The 23,910-nt window shown below is 46.8% G+C and overlaps 1 protein-coding gene across 1 annotated transcript; it reads right to left on the bottom strand.

Moving 5' to 3' along the window:
• Positions 1-5,362: 5,362 nt before the first annotated feature.
• On the bottom strand, positions 5,363-9,263 carry Sys1 (SYS1 golgi trafficking protein). The gene is made up of 4 exons (XM_051186583.1): positions 9,073-9,263; positions 8,647-8,883; positions 6,776-6,843; positions 5,363-5,825 (listed from the first exon to the last, which is right to left on the bottom strand). Exons 2-4 carry the CDS (start codon positions 8,806-8,808, stop codon positions 5,585-5,587), a joined length of 471 nt encoding a protein of 156 aa, XP_051042540.1. The 5' UTR covers positions 8,809-8,883; positions 9,073-9,263; the 3' UTR covers positions 5,363-5,584.
• Between the last annotated feature and the right edge of the window lie 14,647 nt (positions 9,264-23,910).

A 23,910-nucleotide genomic window follows, 5' to 3' on the forward strand; every position in this document is an offset into this window, starting at 1 on the left:
TTCTGGGTGGTTGACAGTACTGGGAGGCTCCATACCCAGAGAGAGGAAGCCACTGACTAGGCCACACAGCTGGGCTGAGGATGCATCTCCATGTGACTCTGAGCTCTAGAAAGGTGTGATGGAAATGTGGGATCCAGTATGTGTCATCTCATTGTCTGGAGACCCCAGGAAAGTAGGAACAACTGTGGCCCTGAATCTCAATCAAGTTTAAGCTAGGGAGGAAGGAAGTAGCCATACTGGGCTTTGCCACATCTTCTCCCCTTAGGCCAAATCAACTTATTTGATTAAGTCACATTTTAAATAAGACTTATGCTAGAAAGTTCTTAAACAAAACAAAGACAACAAGAAACTCTCCCCTTCATGGGTTGAGGTCCCCATGAAAGGAAGAGGTGTCTGACTCCTGAGGTCCATCTTAATGGCCTTCCTTTTGGGAAATTGAGATAGCTCCAATTTGCCATACAAAAAAACCCCAAAGCTTCCAGGCCCTGAGCCCACTCACTAGATGATAGCGCCCTCTGGAGGTGATTTTTATGACTAACATGGAGATTTTTGCTGGCAGGTGGTGTAACCCTGAATGGGAACATGAATGTTAAGAAGAGTAGAGACCCTGCAATTGACTGAATGGGAGGGATGGGTGGGAGTTCCATGAGTCTACAAATAAAATCTCCCATATGGCACTGAACAATACTACCACCGGCCCCACCTGCTAAGGCTGGCAATCACATAAACATGGAGGACAGGGATCCTGGGGGAGGTGTAGCGGGAATGTATGTTGTGTATGAGTTTCTGCTACCCTGGTCCATCCCTAGGCTCCTAAAGTCAATTTCCAAAACCGGAACAGAAAATCTACCAAGTTATAATCCTTTACCTTCCCTCCCTGCCCCACAAGCTGTCTCCTTTGAGCAGTGCACACTTCCTCTATGAAGTCAGAGACCATTTATCTCCTGGGTGCAGGTGCCTCACAATGGCCCTGCCATCCAAGGAGAGGTGGACACCTGTACCCATACAGCCAGTGGCCACCCCAGCTTGCTCAGGAAGGAGTCCCTGGACCAAAATCTACCCTCAGTCTCCAGGTTTCTCTATCCCACTTTCCCAAGAGAGGAAAAATTCACACGGAGAGCCCACCTTGGCCAAAGGAGTCATCCCAGAATCCATCTCACCACTGATTATCAATGCATGTGGTGTCAATAATCGAGCCTCCTGGGTCACAGATCATGGAAAACACCAGGACTGGCAGGGAGTTATCATTGTGCCCCCTAGTCCAGGTGTAACAGCACTGTGTAAATGCACATTTTCTTTATCCATTCTTGGGTTGAGGGGTTTCCCCCCATCCCAGGATCTGGCTATTACAAATGATGCTGTTATGAACACAGACAAGCAAACATGTTAGTGGTATGATTGTGCATCCTTTGTGCATATGCCAAGAGTGGTATTGCTGGGTCTTGAGGTAGACTGATTCCCAATTTTCTGATTTCCAAATCAGCCATACTGATTTCCAAAGTGGTTGTACAAGGTTGTGCTCCAGGACCTACCCCAGGTACTTGAACTGGCTTTATAGAGCCCATTCCCTATGGTGGGATACCTTGTTCAGCCTTGATACATGGGGGAGGGGCTCAACTTGATATGCCAGACTTTGCTGACTCCCCAAACAAGCAAGGCCTTACCCCCTCTGAAGAAAGGGAAGGGAGGGAGAACTGGGGTTAGTATGTAAAATGAAAAATTTTAAAAAAAGAAAAAAAGAGAATATACAATAGCCACCCTGAGGGGTACAGCAGACAGGAGAAGGCAGGCTCCTCTACTGTGAAATGGAGAGGGGAGAGGGAGGCTGGTAATTTAGAATTATGGGTCACTTCCTACCTGCCAGAACTATGCCACATGTACCTGCATGAAATTCTCACACCAATCCCAAGAAATGAGTACTCTCTGCCCTCCACAGCCCTGCGTTCTGTTCTGCATGCATGTGCTCTATACCCTGGGATTCAACCAACTGTAAATGGGAAATACTGGATATGTACAGACTTCCCTTGTTTCCTGAACAATACCGTATCGCCTCAACCACCACACCGACATTGCACCATCTGAAGTATGAAAGAAATGTATGTAGATATATGGAAACACTACACCATTATCTTTTGCAGGGGTAGGGTGTGGAGAGTGAGACACAACACACCCTAGCCAAGCTGGCCTCAAACGCAGCCCTTCTCCCGCGACCCACTGCCGCGTTCTATACCTCTATCCTGTGACCATTCCCAGTGACTCAGCTTCCATTCCCTTTCCTGCCTCGATACTGTTTTCATTAGTCTTTGTCACTTTCCTGTAAGGTGTGACTGCCCTTTGGTCAGAAGGCCACCCTGAAGCCACAGGGGAAGAGCCCAAGAAACAGAGCTTCCAGGAGAGCCTTTCTGAGCCCTGAACCCTTCAGGACTTAGGACTTAGGGCCTTCCCTCAAAACTCAAGATCTCTGCCAGTGCATTCTGGCTTCCATGTGATTGGTCTACAGAGGGCTGCACATAATGAGGCGTTAGAGGTGTCCTTCGAGCCAAACTTTCCCCTTATCTTTTGGAGTTACAAACTGTTTTGAGTGGCAATTACACGAGTCCCCACATCCCTCTCCAAATGGCCTGAAGTGGATGTTAGGCAGAGTGAAGGGAGACGCAGGGTCAAGGCTTGGGCTCTCCACAGAGGTATGTTCTTTCACTAGGGAGCTGGAGGAGGTAGGTTTCTGATCTGGACAGACACACCCAGCCTGCACGTTTACATTACTTGTTAATCTGTGGTCCTCATTTGTACATTGCCTATCCATTTTTCCTGAATAGAACACTCTATTCAAACTAATTTAGGGAAACTGAGATTTGAAGGTATACGGTTAGAGAATGCTGAACCAATCACAACTTACAGGCCCTAATTATTGACCTCCGCTGCATGAGCTCATCCTTGTTACTTCCAGAGCCCAAATTCTGAGACTACGGGCAAGTTCCATAGTTTCATCACCGGCAAGGTATGGATGACAGAGCCAGGCAGTGGTGGCACTGCCTAGCTTTAATCCTAGCACTGGGGAGGCAGAGGCAGGTGGATCTCCTGGAGTTTGAGGCCAGCCTGGTCTAGAGTATGTTCCAGGACAGCCAGGGCTACACAGAGAAACCTTCTCTCAAATATGTGTGTGGTACAACTGAAGTTGTTACAAGAGGAGACAAGTCCCCGGCCCTCTACCAGACACCAGTTAGTCATTCACTGCATACATTGATTTTTATATTGACAAAATGTCACTGTCACTGGACACAATGGAACTCACCTCTAGAAACATTCATATTGTTGCTTCAGTAACTGTACACATCTCAAAGGCATAAACTTTGTGTGCATTACATGTGTGGTGTATATAGGTTGAGAGTGTATGTGTGGATCCCAGACTAGGACATGCAGATATTTTCTAGCACATTCAGTCTATTGCCTTGAGACAGGCATCTCACTGAATGTGTGAGTGCGCGCGTACAGAGTCCAGAGCAGGACATCCAGATGCTGCTTTCTAGCACACTCAGCCTACTACTTTGAGACAGCATCTCACTGAGCTGAAAGCTTGCCATTTCAGCTAGGCAGGATGGTCAACAAGCTATGTAGATATGCCTGTCTCCACGCCCTCTGGGGAATATCATCTGATTTCTGGTCAGCTGCCACTCAGCTGTCAGTCATTATATTACTGGGGTAAAAGGAGAAACAAAGAAAAGTCACCTTGGTTCCTTTTGGTGCTTTCGCAATTTCCAAAAATCCAATTAGCAGTCAAAACACATAGGTTTCTCATCAAGGACACTATGCAGAAGCAGCTGGCACAAGCAACTAAAAGAAAATGCTAGAGAGATGTTCTTGCCTGGAGCAAAAGACTCCACAGCTCAAGGGAGACAGCAGTTACGCTGCATTTTCTAAAGCCCTTCATTGTAGTCATAGCCTGAGGAGTTTGTGTCTAGGAGGAAATCCACCAATCAGCTGGGCCTAGGCCCTGCAGCCAGCATAGCCACAACCCAGAGTTGCTAAGGGGCTTTTGCCCAAGCACTTTCATTCTCAGATTTTCATTCTGCCAGCTCCGACTCCCTACTCTACAAGGTTGAGGTAAGAGGCAAGAAAGGCTCCCTAGGGAGGAAGCGAAAAACTCATCTTTAGCTGTGAGACTCAGCTATCTTGGGCAAGCTCCAGAAACCAGAGAAACCCTGCCTGCTTCACAAGTGTTTACCATGGTACATGCTCAGGGTTCACAAGGGGGATGGGGGGAAATGCCATTAAATACCCTAGGCATCGTAGAGCAGGTGCAGGTGGAGGGCAGGATACAGTGTTTTGCTCGTTTTGTGAGACAGAGATTCACGATATTGTCTGAGTTTATCATGTGGCTCAGGTTGGCCTCAAACTCAGGATCCTCTTCCTCAGCCTCCCAAGTATTAGGGCAACCAGGTGCTCTCATACCTATTCTGGCATTTGGTATTTGACCTGAATAGAGAAGTAACTCTGGGGCTCAGGAAAGGAGGGATGCTAATTCTGTATAGCTCTTAGGCACAGCTATCTCTCTCTTGGTTCTAACAATGACATCAAGTAAGTACAGGCAGAAGTATGGAAAATACTGGATTTATGTACTGAGAAAGGACAGCTGCCAGTGTGCACCAGAGGAACCACTCTAGAAGTAAACTCTAGCCTTCACAGCAAAGTCTATCTCCTCTAGCACCATCAGTGGAGCCTGCAAGGAGAAACTGGGCACCCATCATACCCCCTCACCACCACAGAATTCAAATAAGACAGGAAAAAACAAAAACAAAAACAAAAACTCTTGCCACAACTGGGAGCTGGTGCCTGATCATTCCTCGAGAGCAGGCAGTGGCTTTTATTACAAAGCTAAGGCTGAGGGGTGGAGGGTGGGGTGCTAGGACTCTTCTCTGGGTCCTGTGGCCCACTGTGTTGAGAGTCAGTAGCAGGGCAGAGTCCATACAGGGAACTGGAGGAAGTCAGTCACGGGTTCTTGGACACACAAACACACACCGTGTGTGTCTAACGGCACATGCTGTGCGTTTTCTTGTGCTTGATGCTTCTTTCATTGGTCGTCCTCTCTCGGCCAGCAGCCGAGTACTCTGCTCCTACATCTCTTTCTGGGGTTATGGACCCAGAAATCAAATGTTTCTCCTCACAGAATCACTGTGGTTTGGCAACATGGCAAAGGTACCAGCTGTCCCAGAGGGTAAGACAGGCGACCAGAAGAGTGGTTTGCACCAATCAGATATCCTTGATTTTTTTTTTTTTTTCCTTTTTTTAAAATAACAGGCTGGTGACAGTATGATGGCTCAAGAGTGACATGGTTCCGAATCTGTTATTACCCTCAATGAGGTCCCCTTCCTGGCCTCCAGATATCAAGGCTCCAGCAGGCAGAGGCCATTCTTGCAGCTGTGATCATGACTGCTACCTGCCTCTGTGACAAGACCTCCTTATCTTTCTACCAACAGACTTCACATTTCCAGGGTTGCTCTGACTCAGGCTGGACCCATGTGGAGGTCTTAGCAGCCCAAGGTGACAGGGGGGCCAAATGCCAGCAGTGTGTCCGAAGGGCCCAACTCTAGACATTGGATTTAGGGGCTGTGCTGAGGGGGATCTCCTTGAGCTCCGTCCGCATACACAGGTATTCCCCGATGACGGCCATGAGTGCAATGCACACAGCTTGGACCAGCCACCAGGTCAGCGCCGAGGGGAAACGGGAGCTGTAGAGCCAACACCCCAGGAGGTGAAAGAAGTGGACAGTGACAGTGAAATCCAGACACTGCTTCCCTCGCCGGATGAAGTACAGCAAGCCCAGGGCACTGTGGGGGAAAGGACAGCAGCGGATTGTCACTGGGTTGTCCTGGCCTTACATTAGATTCTTGGGGGTGTGGGTGGGGACAATTAGGATGGCAGCACAGCAGTCAGAAGCGAGCAAGGAGAGCGAGAAACAAGGGTTATCATATCAGATGCTGGGTAACATCAAGAGTGGGTCTGACAGAGCAGGGAAAGATGAGTTTGATGACAAACAGCTGCCCAGGAACGGGACACACTGGTGGCTACCAGAAAGTACACATCTCTGGGTAAAATGCAGACAGAAGCTATTACATCCAGGCAAATCTTAGAGCCTGGAATCAATCCATTTCCCCACTATTCAAGAGAAGCCAGAAATCTGGACATTTTCCCTCCTTCAGTGTAAAGTTGTAATACACATGTGCAAGATTGTTTGAAGCACTTCCCGTGAATTAACACAGTCCTTTACAACCAGGAGGTGATCAGATTAGCCCCACTTTACTGATGAGGGGATGAGATCAAACTGAAGTCACTACACTAGAGGTAAGGTAGTGGAAGACTTGAGGCCAGGTTAAGTCTGCTTTAAGTCTCAGATCTCGGTCCCTATGCTAAACTGATCCTCAAAAGATGGGCAGTGGTCATGAGCAGCCTTGGATGTTACCCAGTCCAACACAAGGAACCCGGGTCGCAGACAGGAGCAGAGTGACTCCGTCAATGGCAAAGAGCAAGAATGGAAGCCAGTCTTCCCCTCAACTCACACCATGTCTGGGTACATTATCAGGAGTCAGCACACAGTGACAATGAGCTTTGAGCTTACTTCAAAATAAAAATGGAGACCTGCGACAGGGCCAGTTCTTAGAAATAGGCTCTTCCACCCACCTTACCATTCCCAAGAAGTGCCAGCCAGCTCACGCTTAAGTTTAGGAAGTTAGTTCCAGTTAGACCCCGAAAGATGTATAGGAGAGCTGGCAGTACTCACCAGGTGAGGGCGTTGAGGACGAAGGACATCATGGAGAGCCGGCCTGGAGGGGTGGAAAAGCCCAGGATCTGAGGGGGAATCACAGGGAAACACGCTAGAGATGTGACCTGGCAGAGCCCCAGGATTCTAGCAAACAGCCAAAGGCACAAACACTTGTCCCAGAGCACAGGAGAATACATCCTCTTCATCTGTATGGAAGCCCATTTCCAACATGGTTCTTTCACACACACTGTATGGTATCTCATTCAAGCCTCACGGCATGTGGGAAGGTACTATTTTCCTTTTACAAAACAAAGACACACAAGCATTTGGAGAAGCTGCCCCAGGTGATGCAGTGACTAAACAGCAAGAGTTGAGTCTAAAGGGATGTTGAGCAAACTAGGGCGCCACAGGCCAGGCATTCGCTTCGTAAATCAAGTTTAACTGAAACACAGTTCACAATTATTTTCTGATCTCTTTATGACTGCTTTTGTACTATAAGAGTTGAGTTAAATGGCCTCAACCAAAAAACCTTTACTACCTCATCCTTCCAAAAACAGTTTGCTGATCTTTGAGCTACGGCTCAGACTCTCAACAACAAAGCCTGACTCCCATATGCCCTTACAAGAAGGATGGAGCCTCCCACAAAGTGCTACTACTCAGCACCCAATATGTGTGCAGTATTTACTGTTTACAGAGTACAAGTACTAAATATCTGAAGCACACTTCAGCTTGCAAAGGCCTCTGAAATCCACGATCTCACACCACTACTAGTGTCTCTTCTCAAATAATCAGTTATCCAAAGGCTAAAGCAAGGATACTTAATGAGAGCAAGGCCTCCATCCCAGGTCCCTGAACCAAGAACTTTGCTCAGTATCGTCTGTCAATCACAGCTCCTTCTCCTAACAGGCTCTTAGGCTTCCACTATACCTTACAAAGCATTTTCCTTTTTTGTTTCTTTTTGTTTTCCGAGACAGGGTTTCCCTGTCTAGTCCTGAATGAAACTCACTGTGTCCACCAGACTGCCCTTGAACTCAGACCCACCACCCTCTGCCTTCTGAATGCTGGTAGTAAAGGCTTGCAACACACATGCACACCAGGCTCATGGAGCATTTTCTTTTAACATTTTCACTGTGGGTGACATGACAGGGTTAGTCTGCCCATTTTCTGGAGGAGGAAAATGCTTGGAAAGGTAAAACAATTTGTCAAGTTCCTTCAGTTAGACTGGACTATAAACACAGGCAGGGTCTGTGTACTACAATTTACCACCTAATGCCAGTCGCATGATTTTGCAGACAGGAGAGGTAACATTTGCCACAGTCACACAGCCAACAAAGTGGAATTTAAGTAAGATGCCCGTCTGACACCAAGTCCTAACAGTTCCCACTGCACCACCCCGGATGCCCTTTTCTCTACTCCTCTTCCTACCGTGGACCCTGCAAATCTGAGCTTAGAGAAGTGTAGTCACTTTCCCGAGAGGTCTCAGCAAAGAGACTTTCCATGCTTGCCTGAGTGAGACACAAGCCTGTTGACTGTAATATCTGTAACCTCGGGCTAACTAGTTGTGAGTGCAGCCCAACACAAAACTGTAAAGTTACTTAAAACCCCGTAAGATTGCCCCCCCCCTTTTTCCAGACTTGAATGCGCAGTTCCCGAGCGTGAACTTGACAGATGAGTACGTCGTTTCCCAATATCAGAGGACTGACTGGACACGCCTGAGAGTGAACTCATCTGCCTCCCTGCCCTCTGTCATTCCGTTTTACAGAAGGGGAGGGGAGCACACTGGAATGAATCCCTTCTTTCTTAGGTCCCCAAAAGGAGACCATGCCCAGTTAGATCTAGAGCTTGGCGGTGCGGGACCACAAAAACCTACTCCATCCCGCCAAGCCTACCTCCGCGTCGAACATCTGGTCCAGGGAAGGGCTGCTGCGCACCAGCGCGTCCACCAGCGCCAGCCACAGGCCCAGCGAGCCGTAGTACACCGTCTGCATGAGCACGATCTGCGACAGGATCAGCAATGGATCCCACACGTAGCTGCGAAACTGGCCCGCCATGCCGGCCCGCGGGGCTCGGCAGCCGCCCGCGTCTGTCAGCGCTGCCACGCCATCCGCCCGCGAACGCCGGGCTACCTGCGGGGATACACACGGAGCTTCAGCCGGCCGGCCGTCGCCTTGGCAACGCCGCGGGAGGGAGGAGGGCTTGGGACCCAGGAGCGGTACCATTCCGGGAGGTGGGGGAGGCGGGGCGGGCGGACCCACTCACGGCGTCCAGGGAAACCTGGCCGCTTCGTCCGCCGGGCTCCTCCCGGGTTCACTCACCCGCGACCGGCTCGAGGAGCCAAGCGTCCGAGCGCGGCCGGGCCTCAGCCGTGGATACCCGAAACTGCGCTGACAGGCAGAACCATGGAGCGGAGGACCTGCCGGCCTAGAGAGGCCGGATAGCTGCGGCCTGCGGCTGCGTGAAAAAGAAGCGTTTCCGGGGACGGCGGCCGACCGGCCGTACTGACATCGCGCAGGCGCAGTGTACGCGAGCCGGACCACATCATCCAGAGGCTCCCCGACACCTGCCAGGAAGTAAATGTGCACATGCGCACGAGAAAGGATGAAGGCAACCGGAAGTGAGGCACAAAGCCGTGAATCTTGCGCGCCCCCTAAAGGGGGATTAAAAAACAGCAGACCTATTCCTAGGAGGGAAAGGGATGGAAAGTCTAGGAATAAATAACATTAAAACACCATTCACTATTTGAGGGATGGCGAGATGACTCAGCGGGTTAAAGGCTTGCCGGACCTGCGTTCAGTCCCTGAAACACTCGTTGAAAAAAGAGAACTAACTCCCTTCTGCAAGCTGTCACCTGACTGTTGAGCTCACACAAATACAACAATAACAAATTAAATTTAACCAAAAAGAACTTCTTTTTGAGACAGTCTCACTTTGTAGCCGTGGCTGGTCTGGAAATTGCGATATTCCAGGCCCACCTGGAACACACACACACTTCCTCTCCCTCCAAGGGGAAAAATAAGTTTAAACATTGACTATTTTCATGTTAGATTCTCTGTGTTTTCTTTCCTTAGTTAATCCAGAACTTTCAGGCTTTTCTACATAATTTATTTTGCCCACTTTCTAATTACACTGATGTTTAAACTAAAGGCCTGAGAAGGGAGGCAACATCCTGTCTTCTTATAGACATAGAGTTAGTGACAAAATGGGCTTTTTGTTTATAGTTTGTTGTTTCAAGACAGGGTTTTTTCTGTGCATAGCCCTGGCTGTCCTGGAACTTGCTTTGTAGATGGGCTTGAACTCACAGAGATCTACCTGCCTCTGCCTCCCAAGTACTGGAATTAAAGGTATGTTCCACACACCCAGCAAAACAGGCATTATAATCCAGGCGAGGCAGGGAAGATTTGATTTGAACATATAAAACAATGCCCTGCACTCAGACATGGTTACATTAGATGGCAGACTAGTGGGTGTTGAGGTGGCCATCCAATGAGGAGAAAACATAGCTTTTGAAGTCACAGCTGGCATCAAAGCTGACCTTGCCTACCTCCATGTTCATTTTTATCTCTGCCTTCTCTGAGACTGAATAGTGGACAGTCAGTAAATATTTGCTGAATGAATCAAGAGCAGAGAAAGGGCAAAGGCAAACCCATGACTCATTCGATTTCTGTTCCCAAAGACTCAAGTTCCCCAACTTCACAGAAGAGCACAAAGAAGGGAAGTACATGGTTCTAGGAACAGAGTATGGGCTCTCAGCTGCCTCTTGCTAGCAGTGTGACCACTGAGCAACTCCTGTTTTTAAACCTCAGCTTCCCTGTTCATGAAGCAAGGAGTTGAACTACATGAACATTTTCCAACGTCTACTTTATACTGCACTAATTATCTTCCCATTTAAACACTTTACAAATCCCCACATATCTGCCCGTCAGAACTTCTGAAGAGCGAGTGATAGTCACGTGATAATTTTGAATTGATAGAACCCCAAATAAAAGTAAAGAAACAAGGCTTTAGCCAGTGTATGTGACTTCTCTTATCATTTGGAAATGGTAAATAATCCACTTGGACTCTAGCCCATGCATGCTTTCGCTACCTCAATACAGTTCAGCACAGGTTTTCAGACTCCTCTGCTCCACTAACTCACAGGATCCAGTGTCTGTGAGACTATCAAGTACACAGACGAGCTATGTAATTCTCAAAGCCCAGGACAGTAGTGTGTAAAGAAACTGCTGAGGCTCAGCAGGACACAGTGGTGCAAGTCTTTAATTCCAGCACTCAGGATGCAGAGACAGACAGATCTCTGAGTTCGAGTTCAGCCTGGTCTACCAAGCTAGTGCCAGGATAACCAGGGCTATTCAGAGAGACTGTATCTTGAAAAACAAAATGAACAAAAAAAAAAAAAAAAAAAAAAAAAAAAGGAAGAAAGAATTGAAGGCCCTCTTACTGCAAACACCAGCTTCCTTTCCAGATGACGGGAGAAGGGAGGAACTAGATTGTGGTGCTGTAGAAAAAGGAAAAGAGCAGTAAATCCTTCCACTCAGCCTTGCAGTGAGGGGAGGGGAGAGGAGAGGAAGGAGGGGAGGTCTAGAAAAAGAACAGATGGAGAGGTTTGTCTTAGTGCCCACAGGCAGGTCTGTCCATTTCTTCATGTCACAGCTGAGTTTCTGATGTCACTCTTAGAGCTTGCCTCTGGGAAAGCCCCACTGGCTGGCCACAGCCTTTCCTGCTCTGCTGTTTCCTTTTCCTTTTGAAGGCTAGGCTTTTGGGTTCCTACCTTGCTGAGTCTGGAAATGGCCACAGTCCTGTCTTAACCTGACTCCAGTAGGTAACCAAGAGCTCAGGGAACCATGACAGTTCTCTTCCCCAACCTTCTTAGCCTGTTCTTGAAATTTGATCAAAGTGTCCAGGAAATGTCACAACCTTGCTGTGTGACATTGGGCAAGTCCCTTGGTGGGCCCTTCTATTCCATTCCAAGCTATAAAGGAAAAGCCAGGGATTGGATTCCAACTTCCAAATGCAATACCCTGTGACGTCAGAACCACTTGAGAAACAGGGCATATTTGGATTCCTCTATGAAAGTGGAGCATAGAGATCAATCTCTTGGGACTGGTGAGATAGCTCAGCAGGCAAAGGCACTTGCTGCCAAGCCAAAAGACCCAAGTTCAGTTCCTGGGACTTGCACAGTGAGAGGAGGGAACTGACTCCTGAGAATTGTCCCTTGACACCTCCAAAAGCATGCAGGGTGTGTGTGTGTGTGTGTGTGTGTGTGTGTGTGTGTGTGTGTGTGTCCAGTGCTAAGGATCAAACCCAGGGCCTCACAATTATACAAACACTCGCTATTGAATGACGCTTCCAGTACAAAATCTGTACATTTAAAGCTAATTCCAAGCTAGACATGGTGACATAGGCATGCAATCCTTATACTCTGGGGTCTAGAGACTGAGAATCATGAGCTCCAGAAAGCTTGGATACATAAAGATCTCTTGTCTCAATAATAAATAATAGTAATAATAACAATAATAGTAATGCTGATCAACTTTAAGAGTGAGCCAGACTTACATATTTGGCAACCACAGAAGATTATCTGTAGTTGACTCCAAACCAACTCCTCTATCCAAAGGAAAGTTTCTCTGTGACCTTGCTGTGTCCTTGGCTATCCCTGGGCTTTAGGGTTTTTTTTTCCATTTGTAATATGAGGGGGTTGGACTAGAATAGCTGGTTCCCAAGGGCCCTTCCCACACCACCAAGTCTGTGGTTACAAACTTATGAATGAAATTCAAACTTTGGGTCAGAGCAGAGGTGGCAAACAGCCACAAGCTGGACAAACTGTCCTCTGAGTGTCTAGTCATTTGGTCGCTTACATCACCCCCACACTGGGACATGACTACAAGCATGTAAGGACAATTAGTACTAGGGTCAGCTTCTGACCTACCCTAGTAAGTCACTCAAGTGACATAGGGTTGTTTAAAGTTAAATCCTGGCTCCACTACAGCCTTGAGAACTTATTTCACATGCTTTCCACCCCCCCTTCTGTCTTAATGGTTTCCTCTTCCATAACACAGGGATCACAGTAGCACCCCTATTGTGGGCTGTACTGAAGATCAAATGTGTGCTTAGCCTGATAAGCAGGCAGTGTTGTGTAAATGTTGGCAGTATTAATTACTGCTGTTATTTCTTCCTTTGGAATGTGGGAGTGGAAATACCTAAGCTCTTAGAGCTGAGACAAGGATCTTACTCTAAGTATCAGACAGAATAAGCCCAGAGCCTACGGTTCCTTCTGTGTGTGTCTGTCCGTGCATCTTTTAGTACTGGAGTCTGGTCCTAGGACCTCGCTCATGCTTGGCCAGTGCTCTACTGTCGACCGGTTTCCTTGGCCCTATTTTCACTTTGTATTTTAAGTTGCCCAGGCTGACTCTGTTCTCCTGACAGGCTTTGAACTTGTGATCCCCCTGTCTCAGCCTCTGGCATAGCTTAGATTACAGGCCTGTGCCATCAGGGCCAGCAGCTTCTCTAAGCAGTCCCAGCCCCACCTGTGCCCCACTCCTCCCTCCTGAGGTTGCTCCATAGCCCTGCTCATGTTTCCTTTTGGGGAATAGTTTGTGGAAGTTCTCCGGAGACAGGTTATGCAACACTGTGCTCACACTTTTTGGAAACTCCATGTGGGAGGCTGGCATTGGTTCCTACTCTCTACATCACTGAGTAGCCTGGACTCTAGCCAGTGAGTTCCTTTCTTAGAATGGAAACTAGAGAGCGAGCTCATTGGCTGCCTGGTTTCTCCTCCAAACTGAGAACACTTTGTTACTCTCGTTGCATCAAGGGCTGTGTGTGCACACATGTGTTTGAGGAGGAACATTTGCTGGGCACCTACTATATGCCACAGGCTTCTGTTATCTCATTTGGCCCTTATTTGACTTCTAAAACAAGCCTGTGAGTAGTAAGTACTATTAATATTCACACTTAGCAGATAAAGAACCTGGGGCACAGAGAAAGGCACTATTTGCCCAAAGCCACACCTCCAGAAAGGGGCAGGGCTGAACTCCAACCCAGGTCAGTGTGCTGGATGTGACAGTTTATACAAAACTCTCACCTAAGCAACCTCATCTGTTTTTCTCAGCAGGGTGAGCATAAATACTGCTATTTCACAGAATACTGAGGCTCAGAGGAGGAAAACACTCACAGTCAGCTGGTGCATGGTGGGTCTTCTCAGCAGGAATAATCAAACGAAGAACCACAATGGCTAGAGCTAGCAAGTCAGAGCAGCAAGCACGAGGTCCTGGATTCCATCCCCAGCGCTGCAACCCAAACAAAACAATGCTAACACAATTAAGAAACACCTGGCGTATGCCTTCTCTCCACAAATGGCCAATTCTTCCCGTACACCAGAGGAGGGGAGAAAGGTTTCTGTGTCCTAAGCCTGATCACTGATAGTTTTCTGCAAACCATCTCTCCATGGCGGTAGGTGATTCCAGGCATGACAGTGGGTGGCTGGGCCTCTGGTTGGATGGTACTATTCATCTTAAATATAGGACTCTGCTCCAGGCATTGGTTACTGATGACTAAGACACTTTGGAAAGGAAGAAGAGAGGCAAAATATTCTCAAACGATTACATCTCTGCTTCACAACATAATTTCTTACCTAATTCTTCTTTGCTTTGTTTTTGAGATGGGGTCTCGTTGTATAGGCCAGGCTGGCCTGCAACTCATTATGTAGTCCAGGTTGACCTCATACTCATCTTCATGCTCAGCCGCTCGTGCTGGAATTGCAGCATGTGCTGTCATGCCCATCTCTTAGCATTCCTGACCCTGTGATAGACGCAACTCCCTGTCCCTGCCTAGAAGTGACTCCACGCTCTTAGCGTTACCACCCAGACTTTTCTTTTTCTAGGTTGTTCGTTTATTTGATAAATATTCATTGGATGTATATTGTTTTCCATGAACAGGTTCTGGCGGCACAAATGAATAGTTAATGAAGAGGAGACGTGATGGCCTCATGAAGGCCACAGACAAGCAAGTCAGGGGGTCATGCAATATTTAATATCAAGCGGTGAAAATTGTGAAGGGGCTGGTGAGGCAGAGCAGCTGGTAAAGGCCCCTGCCCTTATCAACTCACAACACCCCCCCCCCGGACACGAACAGAGGAGCAGAGTTTGGGGAAAGCAAGGGAAGAGGTGGAGGTCAGGGAGGGGAGTTGTTCGTCTGTCTGCCGTGTCCTTACAAGTATTTCTGAGTGCTTACTAAGTAGCTGGCGCTGTGCTAGGCTGTGGGATACAGCATGAATGCAAACTAGAAACAGGCCCTCCTCCTCAGGGCTGTAGAGCACAAAAGGGGTAATGTACAAGGGACAAGGACAAGCACAAACACATAGCTGTGAACATGTATGTGTGACGGGCTGGTGGGATGGCCTAGTGGGTAAAGGTGTTTGCTGTGCGCAGCTGATGGATCCCTTGAGCCCACTGTACCACAGGACTGTCTTCTGAACTTTATATGCCTGTTACGGCGCACATACTCTCAGCCCTCCCCCCAAAATTAATAATAATAGTAACAATAATAATAATAAAGGAATATGTACTGGAACAGGGAAATGAGCTGGTCTTTGTAGGAAAGTCTCTGAGGAAGTAGTATTTTAAATTCATCCTGAAAGGTGAGGAATGTGAGCCAGGACAAGGACAAGCCAGTCATTGTAGTCAAAGTGTTTCTAACAGCTGGGTGTCAGCAAACAGATAGAGAAAGAAGCAAAACCAGAGACATGAGATGAATCACCGTGGACATGCACACGATGACGGTCAGAGCCAGGCATGTTTAGGATTGTAGACTTATGCTCCTCTTGCAGGCTCATGCTAGTGATGAACCTGAGGCTTTGTGCACACTCAGCAAGCAAATTCTCTTCGTGGAATCCTTACCTCCCTTCCCTAGGACCTTCCTCTGCACCCACAGCTCTTTGTGATGAGCTTATACTGGTTTTGGTAACATCTGTAGCACAGGTGCATGGCCTGCCCTATGACCGAATGTTGAATTAAGGAAGAGGACTTCAAGGGGGCATGGAAAACTTGGGAGGCTAAGAGAAGCTCAGAGAAATGCCTGGTTCACTGTCCTACAATCCTCACTGCATTCAGCTCCCAAAGCTGTGTGTGCAAACTGCATGGCATCATGCCCACAGCACGGAAGAGCCCAGGTGATGGTCTGTGTCAAGGGCAGAATTGGCCCAGGGCCAGAATCCAAGGGATGGATTTCCAAGTGAAGCTTTGCCCCCAAGACAACTCATTGGTTTCCTCTATGCTTTGGTTTCCTCGGTTGCTGCTGGATGACTGCAACTGTAAGTGTATCTCAGAGGTAGAATGCTTGCTCAGTACCAAAGCACAGAAAGGGGGAAGAGAAAGAGGGCCTGTAACAGCACCAGCCCTTTGAAATGATTGTGAGTGTATGTATGCTCATTCATTCGTGTGTGTGTGTGTGTGTGTGTGTGTGTGTGTGTGTAAGTGTGTTTTCTAGAGCGGGATGCAGGGCTGGAAGCTTGGTGGGACAGAATGGAAAGACAGACAGAATCAAAGAACCCTGGGGTTGAATCCTACACTAGTCAGCATTTGCTGCATAATCAGCAGCCCCAGATCTCAGTGGTAAACAGCAATGGCACACATTACTTGGTGGTGGGTTTGGCGGTCAGTTGGGGGAAGCTTCTTTACACTTTTGCTGTCATTTCTCCTTTCTCTCTTGCAAAGCAAGAGATAAACTACTGACTTCATGAGGTCAAGGTGAAGGTGCTGTTAACAGTCTCAGCTTGGGATGCGAGAAGCCAAATGCCTGCTCTTAAAACAGACTGATAATGCATACTGTGGTCTCAGGGGTAGATAGATCTCTAGTCACAGAACAACAGATGTCTCCTGGAGAAGCCAATGAGAATGACTGTCCCCGCTGTGCAGACTAGAGGAGGGAGACTCAGTACGTCAACAGAAGGGAGAGAAGCATACACCTAGGGAAGAGAACCCTCTCAAATAAAGACCATGCAGGCTCACAGGGTTGGAGCTAAGGCAGTGCACATCTGCTGAAAGCAGGGATCTAGCAAGTTCCAAGGTAGGAGGAAGAGGAGAGTGAGGGGGAGGGGGATGGGGGAGGACGAGGAAAAGAAGAAGGGTCAGGCATGGTGGTGTACACCTTGAATTTTCCCAGCACTTGGGAGGCAGGGGCAGGCACATCATTTTAAATTTGAGGCCAGACTGATCTACATAGTGAGTTCCAGGACAGCTAGGACTATGTGGAGAGATCCAGTCTTAGGTAGAATAAAAAAGAAAGAAGGGAGGGAAGGAGAAAGGGAAGGAGGGAGGAAGGGAGGGAGGGAGGGAAGAAGGAAGGAAAAAGAAAGAGAAGGAGAAAAAAAATCTGCAGTTTACAAGTTTACAAGCCCAGAAAAATCACCACAGTGTGTGTTTTTCTTTAGTCTTGGTTTGGAATCCACTTCTCCAAATCCCCTTTCTGTTCCCACCCCTTCTTCAGTTCCTTTCCTCTCTTAATATGGAGCCCACTATTTTTCCATTCTCCTGCCTCTGCCTTCTCAGCGCTGGGGTTATAGGTGTGTGCTTCTGCATCTGCTCTCATTTTTTAAAAAGTATTTGAGGAGACATGTTTCTTACATTTGCAAGAGCTGAATTTAGAGAGAGATGTTAACCCAAAGTATAGCCCACAGAGTTGTCATGTGACAAAGCTTTTCTTCAAGAGACATCTACTCACTCTAGATAGAGATCCCACAACATACCAACGTACAGATACCACCAAAGCCTAACTTGGTGAGTCTATGGTTTTATTGGGGTTACTTAGAGAAATGAGGGTGAGGGGTTACTTCAGGAACAAAATGAATCAGAGACAACTGCGTCACCCAGGTCCACCCAGCATGGGTGACAGCTCACAAAAGCTGGGAACCTGGAGCACACCGCACAGCCTGCTGGCAGCTCCACGGGTTGGAGAGCATCCTTTCCAAGTGACTCTGGTCCCTGCTTCTTCCAAGCAGCTGGTCTGGTCTCTTCTCAGTCTTTCTTGGCTCTGCTTTTCTGCTTTCATGGTTTCCTCTGACAGGAAGGGAGGGGGGTTAGTGCATCTGTCAATTTCAGGGACTTCCTGAAGCTATTTTGACTTGTTTGCCTTCCTACTTAAGGAGCTTCCCTGCAGGATGGAACCGTTTTTTTGTTGTTGTTTAGTTTGCATTGGTTTTTTTTTTTTTTTTTTTTTTTTTTTGAGACAGGGTTTCTCTGTTTACCCCCAGCTGTCCTGGAACTCACTCTGGTGATCAGGCTGGCCTTGAACTCAAAGATCAGCCTGCCTCTGCCTCTCAAGTGCTAGGATTAAAGGCATATGCCACCACACCCTGCAGGTAATGTGGATAGATACATCCATCGGCCAGGCAAATATCCCTACCTTGTGCATCTCATATCCCACAGGCAAAACAGATGACAAACAAGCAAAAAACCAAATCCATGATGTCAGATGAGGAAAAAATTAGGCAAAGCACAGAGTAACCGGAGGAGTTATTTTCAGAACCTGCAAATACCTCTGGTGGCTGCTGACTCCCAGTACTGGCCTTGGTTTGCCTATCTCACAATGGAGGCTCTGTTGGACCCAGTGGCCTAGGAGGAACCTTCTGACCAGAGTGTTTCCAGTTTCTGTGGTTATGCAAGGCAGGGGCGGCTGGACATTCCATAAACTCTGCAAAGTCCAGGCTGTCTTATGTAGAACTGGGGAGAGGTTTGAGCGGAGTGAGGAAGATCGGAAAGCGATGGCACCATTCTGGGAGAGAGTGCCTTAGCTCTTCTGAAAACAGCGCTAAAATGACGGGTGTGTACTGTATGCGGGCTGCTCCTGTGGAGAGGAATGTCTCAATACGCTTACACGGGAGACCTCTTTGATTCCAAGCGGTTTATGGGCAAGGCATTGGGCTGAGCACCATGCTGTCAACATTCTTCCGAGGACTCCAGAGTGGTATATGAGGACATGGGGACACAGAGAGGTAGTGTCTTGCTCCAGATCACACAGCCAGGAATGTAGCCCCACTCCTTCTAATTAAAGAGCCTTCTAACACAAGATGGGAAGGGACAATTACTCAAAAGGAGGAACACTAGACATTGTGGAAGGAGAGATGAAAGTTAGAAGGCGAAGGATCCAGGACTTCCGGGAGATGGAGCATCTAATGACAGTTTGGAGAACTTGGGCTTGGAGCCTCTGACACTCCAGGACCACACCCAGCCTGAGTTTGAGAGAAGGGAGAGCTCTCCCACCTCTGTTACGGGTCATGCCTCGGCAGCTTTTTAAGTTCTGTTGGAGGAGGTTGCCTGACGATACTCCAAATCACTTTTATTTGCTTGAAATGAAGTGAGGGGATGACATAAGTATGTGGCCCAAGATGTTCCTTGGACTCCCTCCAACTCAGGGATAGAAAATAAGGAAATGGGAGCAGAAACCAGCACAGCTGAGTATGTGCTATGTGCCCGCCACTGCATCCTCATCCTCCTAGTTGCCCCAGGAGCAGGGGAACAAACTGCCTTGCAAACTTTACTCCATCTTTGCAATTCCTGGAACCAACTTCTGAGTATAAAAACTATGTAAGGGGCTGGTGTGATGGCTCGGTGCATAAAGTGCTTGCTGTACAAGCCTGATGACTTCAGAATTCCATCCATAAACTAGAATAAAGGTGGACAGAGAGAACCAAATCCACATACTTACCCTGTGACCCCACATTTTCATCCTCACACATGTGCACTACCCCTTTATCACACACACACACACACACACACACACACACACACACACACGCAATCAAGATTTTTAAAACTAGATTTTGTTTTAGCCAGCTCTTTCTTTTCTTTTTGGTTTTCTGTTTTGCAAGTTTAACTTCAACTCCATGCAGGACCTTAATTTGCTATTATAAAGTGTGTGTGTGTGTGTGTGTGTGTGTGTGTGTGTGTGTGTGTGTGTGTAACTATTCAGCTTTTGTTGTTGTTGTTATTTTGTTTTGACAGAGTGTTACTGTGTAGCTTTAGCTGGCCTGAGACTCACAGAGATTTCCTTGCCTTTCACTCCTGAGTGCTGAGATTAAAGGAGTGGATGGACCACCACTATTTTTTTGAGACAGGGTCTCTCTTTGGTCTGGAATTGGATGAGTAGGTTAGACTGGCCGGCTACAAGCTTTAGGTAATCCACCTGTTTCTGCCTCCCCAGACCAGTGTTTCTGCCGAATGAGGACTGTTGATGCATATTCTCTGCTCCCAAGCCAAGAAGCCCAGGTTCAATTCCCATTAATCCGTGGGTCACTGAATCAATGCATATTTTTACCCCTTCAAAGAGATTCTCAGGACTTGAAAAAGGGATAATGAAGTTCCAGGTGGTTGAGACAGTCTTGCAAAATACTTTTTTGTTTTGTTTTGGTTTTGTTTGTTTGTTTTTGTTTTGTTTTTCCTGACAGGGTTTCGCTTTATTGCTTTGGAGCCTGTCCTGGAACTAGCTCTATAGACCAGGCTGTACTCACAGAGATCTGCCTGCTTCTTGCCTCCCAAGTGCTGGGATTAAAGGCATGTACCACCAACACCCGGCACAAAATACTTAAAAAATAATTTACTTATTTCTATTTTGTGTGCATCGGTGTTTTACCTGCATGAAAATCTGTGTGAAGGTGGTGAATTCTGGAGTTACAGAGAGTTGTGAGCTGCTGTATGGTTGCTGGGAATTGAACCCAGGCCCTGTACAAGAGCAGTCAAAACTCTTAACCACTGAGCCTTGTCTCCAGCCCCCATGAGCCATGTCTCCAGTCTGCAAAATACTTTTGCTAACTATAAACTTGCCATTTTCAACCTCTTCAGGCAGTACTCTCCCCAAGTTACTATCATTTTAAAGGCACATTTTAAAGTTAGTAGCTCACATTTTTCTATAGTTGCTTAAATAGTTGCAAGGATTGTACTTTGCAGTTTATTGTAAATTCATACACTTACAAATAAAATGTTTACATTGTTCTTTTACAAGTATCCCGTTGAATCAAATGCCCCAACAGTTGGCTATTTTCAACAGTCCATCTAAAAAGAAAAACAGAAAAGATCAGGGGCCTGAGAGATGATTCAGTGGTTAACGGCACTGGCTGATGTTGCAGAAGACCCAGGTTTGGTTCGCAGGATCCATATGATGATTCACAGCCATCTGTAACTCTACTTCCAGTTTCAGGGGATCTGATGTCTTTTTCTGCTTCCTCCGTCACCAGGCACACATGTGGTGTAGGCAAAACACTTGCACACACAATATAAAAATGAATGAACCTTTAAGAAAATACACGAACAGTTTACATTACTGGCATCTCTACTCACACTTGCATTTACACTCCACACTCTGCCACAGAATTTGCTCACATTCTATTTTTTAGATACGAGACTTACTGATAACGTTTCTGTATGTTTATGCGGGTGGGCTCAACAAGTATATGAATGTTCACCACGTGAGAACGAGAATGCCATCTCCCCGGCTCCTCTATTTGCTTCAATATCTAGACCAGCTGGTCTCAGATTTGCTGTCCTTCTGTCTCTGCAGCCTTGGCTCTTCTTGGGCTCACTCTACAGACCAGGCTGGCCTCGAACTCACAGAGGCACACCTGCCTCAGCCTTCCGAAGCTGGGATTAAAGGCCTGAGCCACCATTGCCCAGCCCATATTACGTATTTTAAAAAGTCTTGTAATAATTAAGCAGCTTTCTTTTTCTTTCCTTCCTTTCTTTTTTTTTTAACTTTATTTTTCAAGACAGGATTTCTCTGTGCAATAGTCCTGGCTATCTTAGAACTCACTCTATAAACAGGCTGGCTTCGAACTCACAGAGATCCACCTGCCTCTGACTCGCTGGGATTAAAGGCGTGCACCACCACTGCCCAGTTTTTTTTTTTTTTTTTTTCTTTGTTTTGTTTTCCACACAGGATTTCTCTGTGTAGCACTGGCTGTCCTGTATAGACCAGGCTGGCCTTGAACTCACCTGCCTTAGCTTCCGTAGAGCTGGGATTAAAGGTCTGTGCCACCAGCAGCATACATGCCCATATTCTAAAGAATACCACCCCCATTTTTACATTTTAATTCGTGGAAAAGAGAGCATAAATTATGTGAACTTACACAGGTGATGGGGGATTGTGTCCTGACACCAGTTGAAGCGTGAGGTTTAAAGTGTGCACTTTGACACATGGAGTCAAGAGCTGAGGCTGCAGTGGCAGAACACTTGCCCAGTGTGCATGAAGTCCTGAAGTCCTGGGTTCGATCCCTACTACAGCAGAATCAATCTAAAATAAATAACTACACAGTCCTAAAACCAGTCCGAACAAGTCTGATCAGTACTTATTAAGCAGAAAAGGTGAAATTTTGTTGGGAATGTCTTGCTGCAGAGTGGGGCATTTCCTTTCTTCTTGATAATTTTAAGCTTGGATGAATATTGCTCACACTAGGGTAGAACAGATTTTAGCTACAACTCTACCCCTAGTTTTCATTTTGATGTTTTCCAGATGTCAGCATCAGGAAATGCTTCAGAAGAATCTAATCTGAGGCACTCTGTGAGCTACTTGTTAAACCTAACTATTACTATAAGTTACATACACACACACACACACACACACACACACACACACACACACACACACACAGAAAGGCTGGCAGTACATCTCAGTGGTAGGGTACTTGCTTAACTTATGTGCCCCTTTGGGTCAGTCACCAGTACGACATAAACTGTTACGGTTCTGGATCCTCAGAGATTCACCAGTCTGACCACGAATACATTTTAACGAAGTGGAGGCTTTTATTCAAATTAATGGAGCCAGTTCTACGGGCTGGACTGGCAATTCCCAAGCTTATCTCCTAGCCACATTAGTTAGGGGTTTATAAAGACAAAGAACATAGTTACATTGTTTTTTATTTTTATTTTAGTGCTTTTGTTTGTTTTTGAGACAGGGTCTCTCTGTGTAGCTCTGGCTGTCCTGGTCTCCAACACGCAGAGATCCACCTGCCTCTGCCTCCCCAGCACTGCCTAGAACAGGGTGTGCCACCACCTCCTGCTATTTTGTTTTGTTTTTAAACATTCACCTTGCAGGTGTCTGATTATCTCCAGCAAAAACAAGATGTTTACAGAAGCAGGAACACAGTTAACCTTGTGGCCTATTACCTTGTATAAACAGCAAGTTTTGTTAAAGCTACACAAGACCAGGCAATTGCAAAAACAACCCTTAAAATCCCTTGACATTTGAAGGTCCAATTTTGTTTTGTAATTCTAAGCACAGCAGTTTTTAAACTTTGAAACATAAAGTTAGCCATCAGCACAACCACCATCATAAAATAGACAAACCAGAAGGAAATCGCTCAAAGCTTATCACTTCTGAATTTTTTCATTATACATTTATTATTAATTTATGTTCTTAAGATTCTTTACAGCAGCCAGATGTGACCTAGGCCTGTGATCCCAGCGATCTGGGAAGGGTACATAGGAGTGTCACAAGTTTAAAGCCAGTTTGGGCCAATTTAGCTAGATCCTGTCTTGAAGTGAAAATAATAAATTTTGAAATGTTAATACCAATTGTGTTATATAAGCACTGCAGACCACTTCCCAATTCCATGTTCAGTGAGGTTTCATTGGTGGGTTGAAATCAACCACAGTGAAAGTATTTACACCACAGAAACTGACAGAAGGCACAAATTAGCCTATCCCCCTCTTCTACTGCTGGGTGAGCTGGGAGTGGTGAGAAGTCCCTCTCTGAGTTTTGTTCCCCAATGACAGGTGACAGAGAGCAGCAGCACAGGCTGAGCTGTCACCAGAAATGACTTCTAGTGAGTTACCTCCTGACAGCTAGGTTAGGCCTCCTTCAATCCCATGGAAGACAAAGATTGTAAACCATTTGAATTGCAAAACTGATCCTTTCTTCCTCTCCCTCCCTCCCTCCCTCCCTTCTTCCTTGAGAAAGAAAGGTTCTGATGGTGTGTGAATCTCTGGTCAGCCTGAAATGTAGACCAAATCATTCTAGTTCTCTGTCTGTCTGTTTCTCTGGAAACAGGGTCTCTCTACATAGCCCTGGATGTCTTAGAACTCACTGTGTAGACAAGGCTGGTCTTGAACTCAGAGATTTACTTGCTTCTGCCTCTTGAGTACTAGTGTTAAAACATGCACCATCACACCCAG

The sequence above is a fragment of the Phodopus roborovskii genome, unplaced genomic scaffold (genome assembly GCF_943737965.1).
Source record: "Phodopus roborovskii unplaced genomic scaffold, PHOROB, whole genome shotgun sequence".
NCBI classification, from domain to species: domain Eukaryota; kingdom Metazoa; phylum Chordata; class Mammalia; order Rodentia; family Cricetidae; genus Phodopus; species Phodopus roborovskii.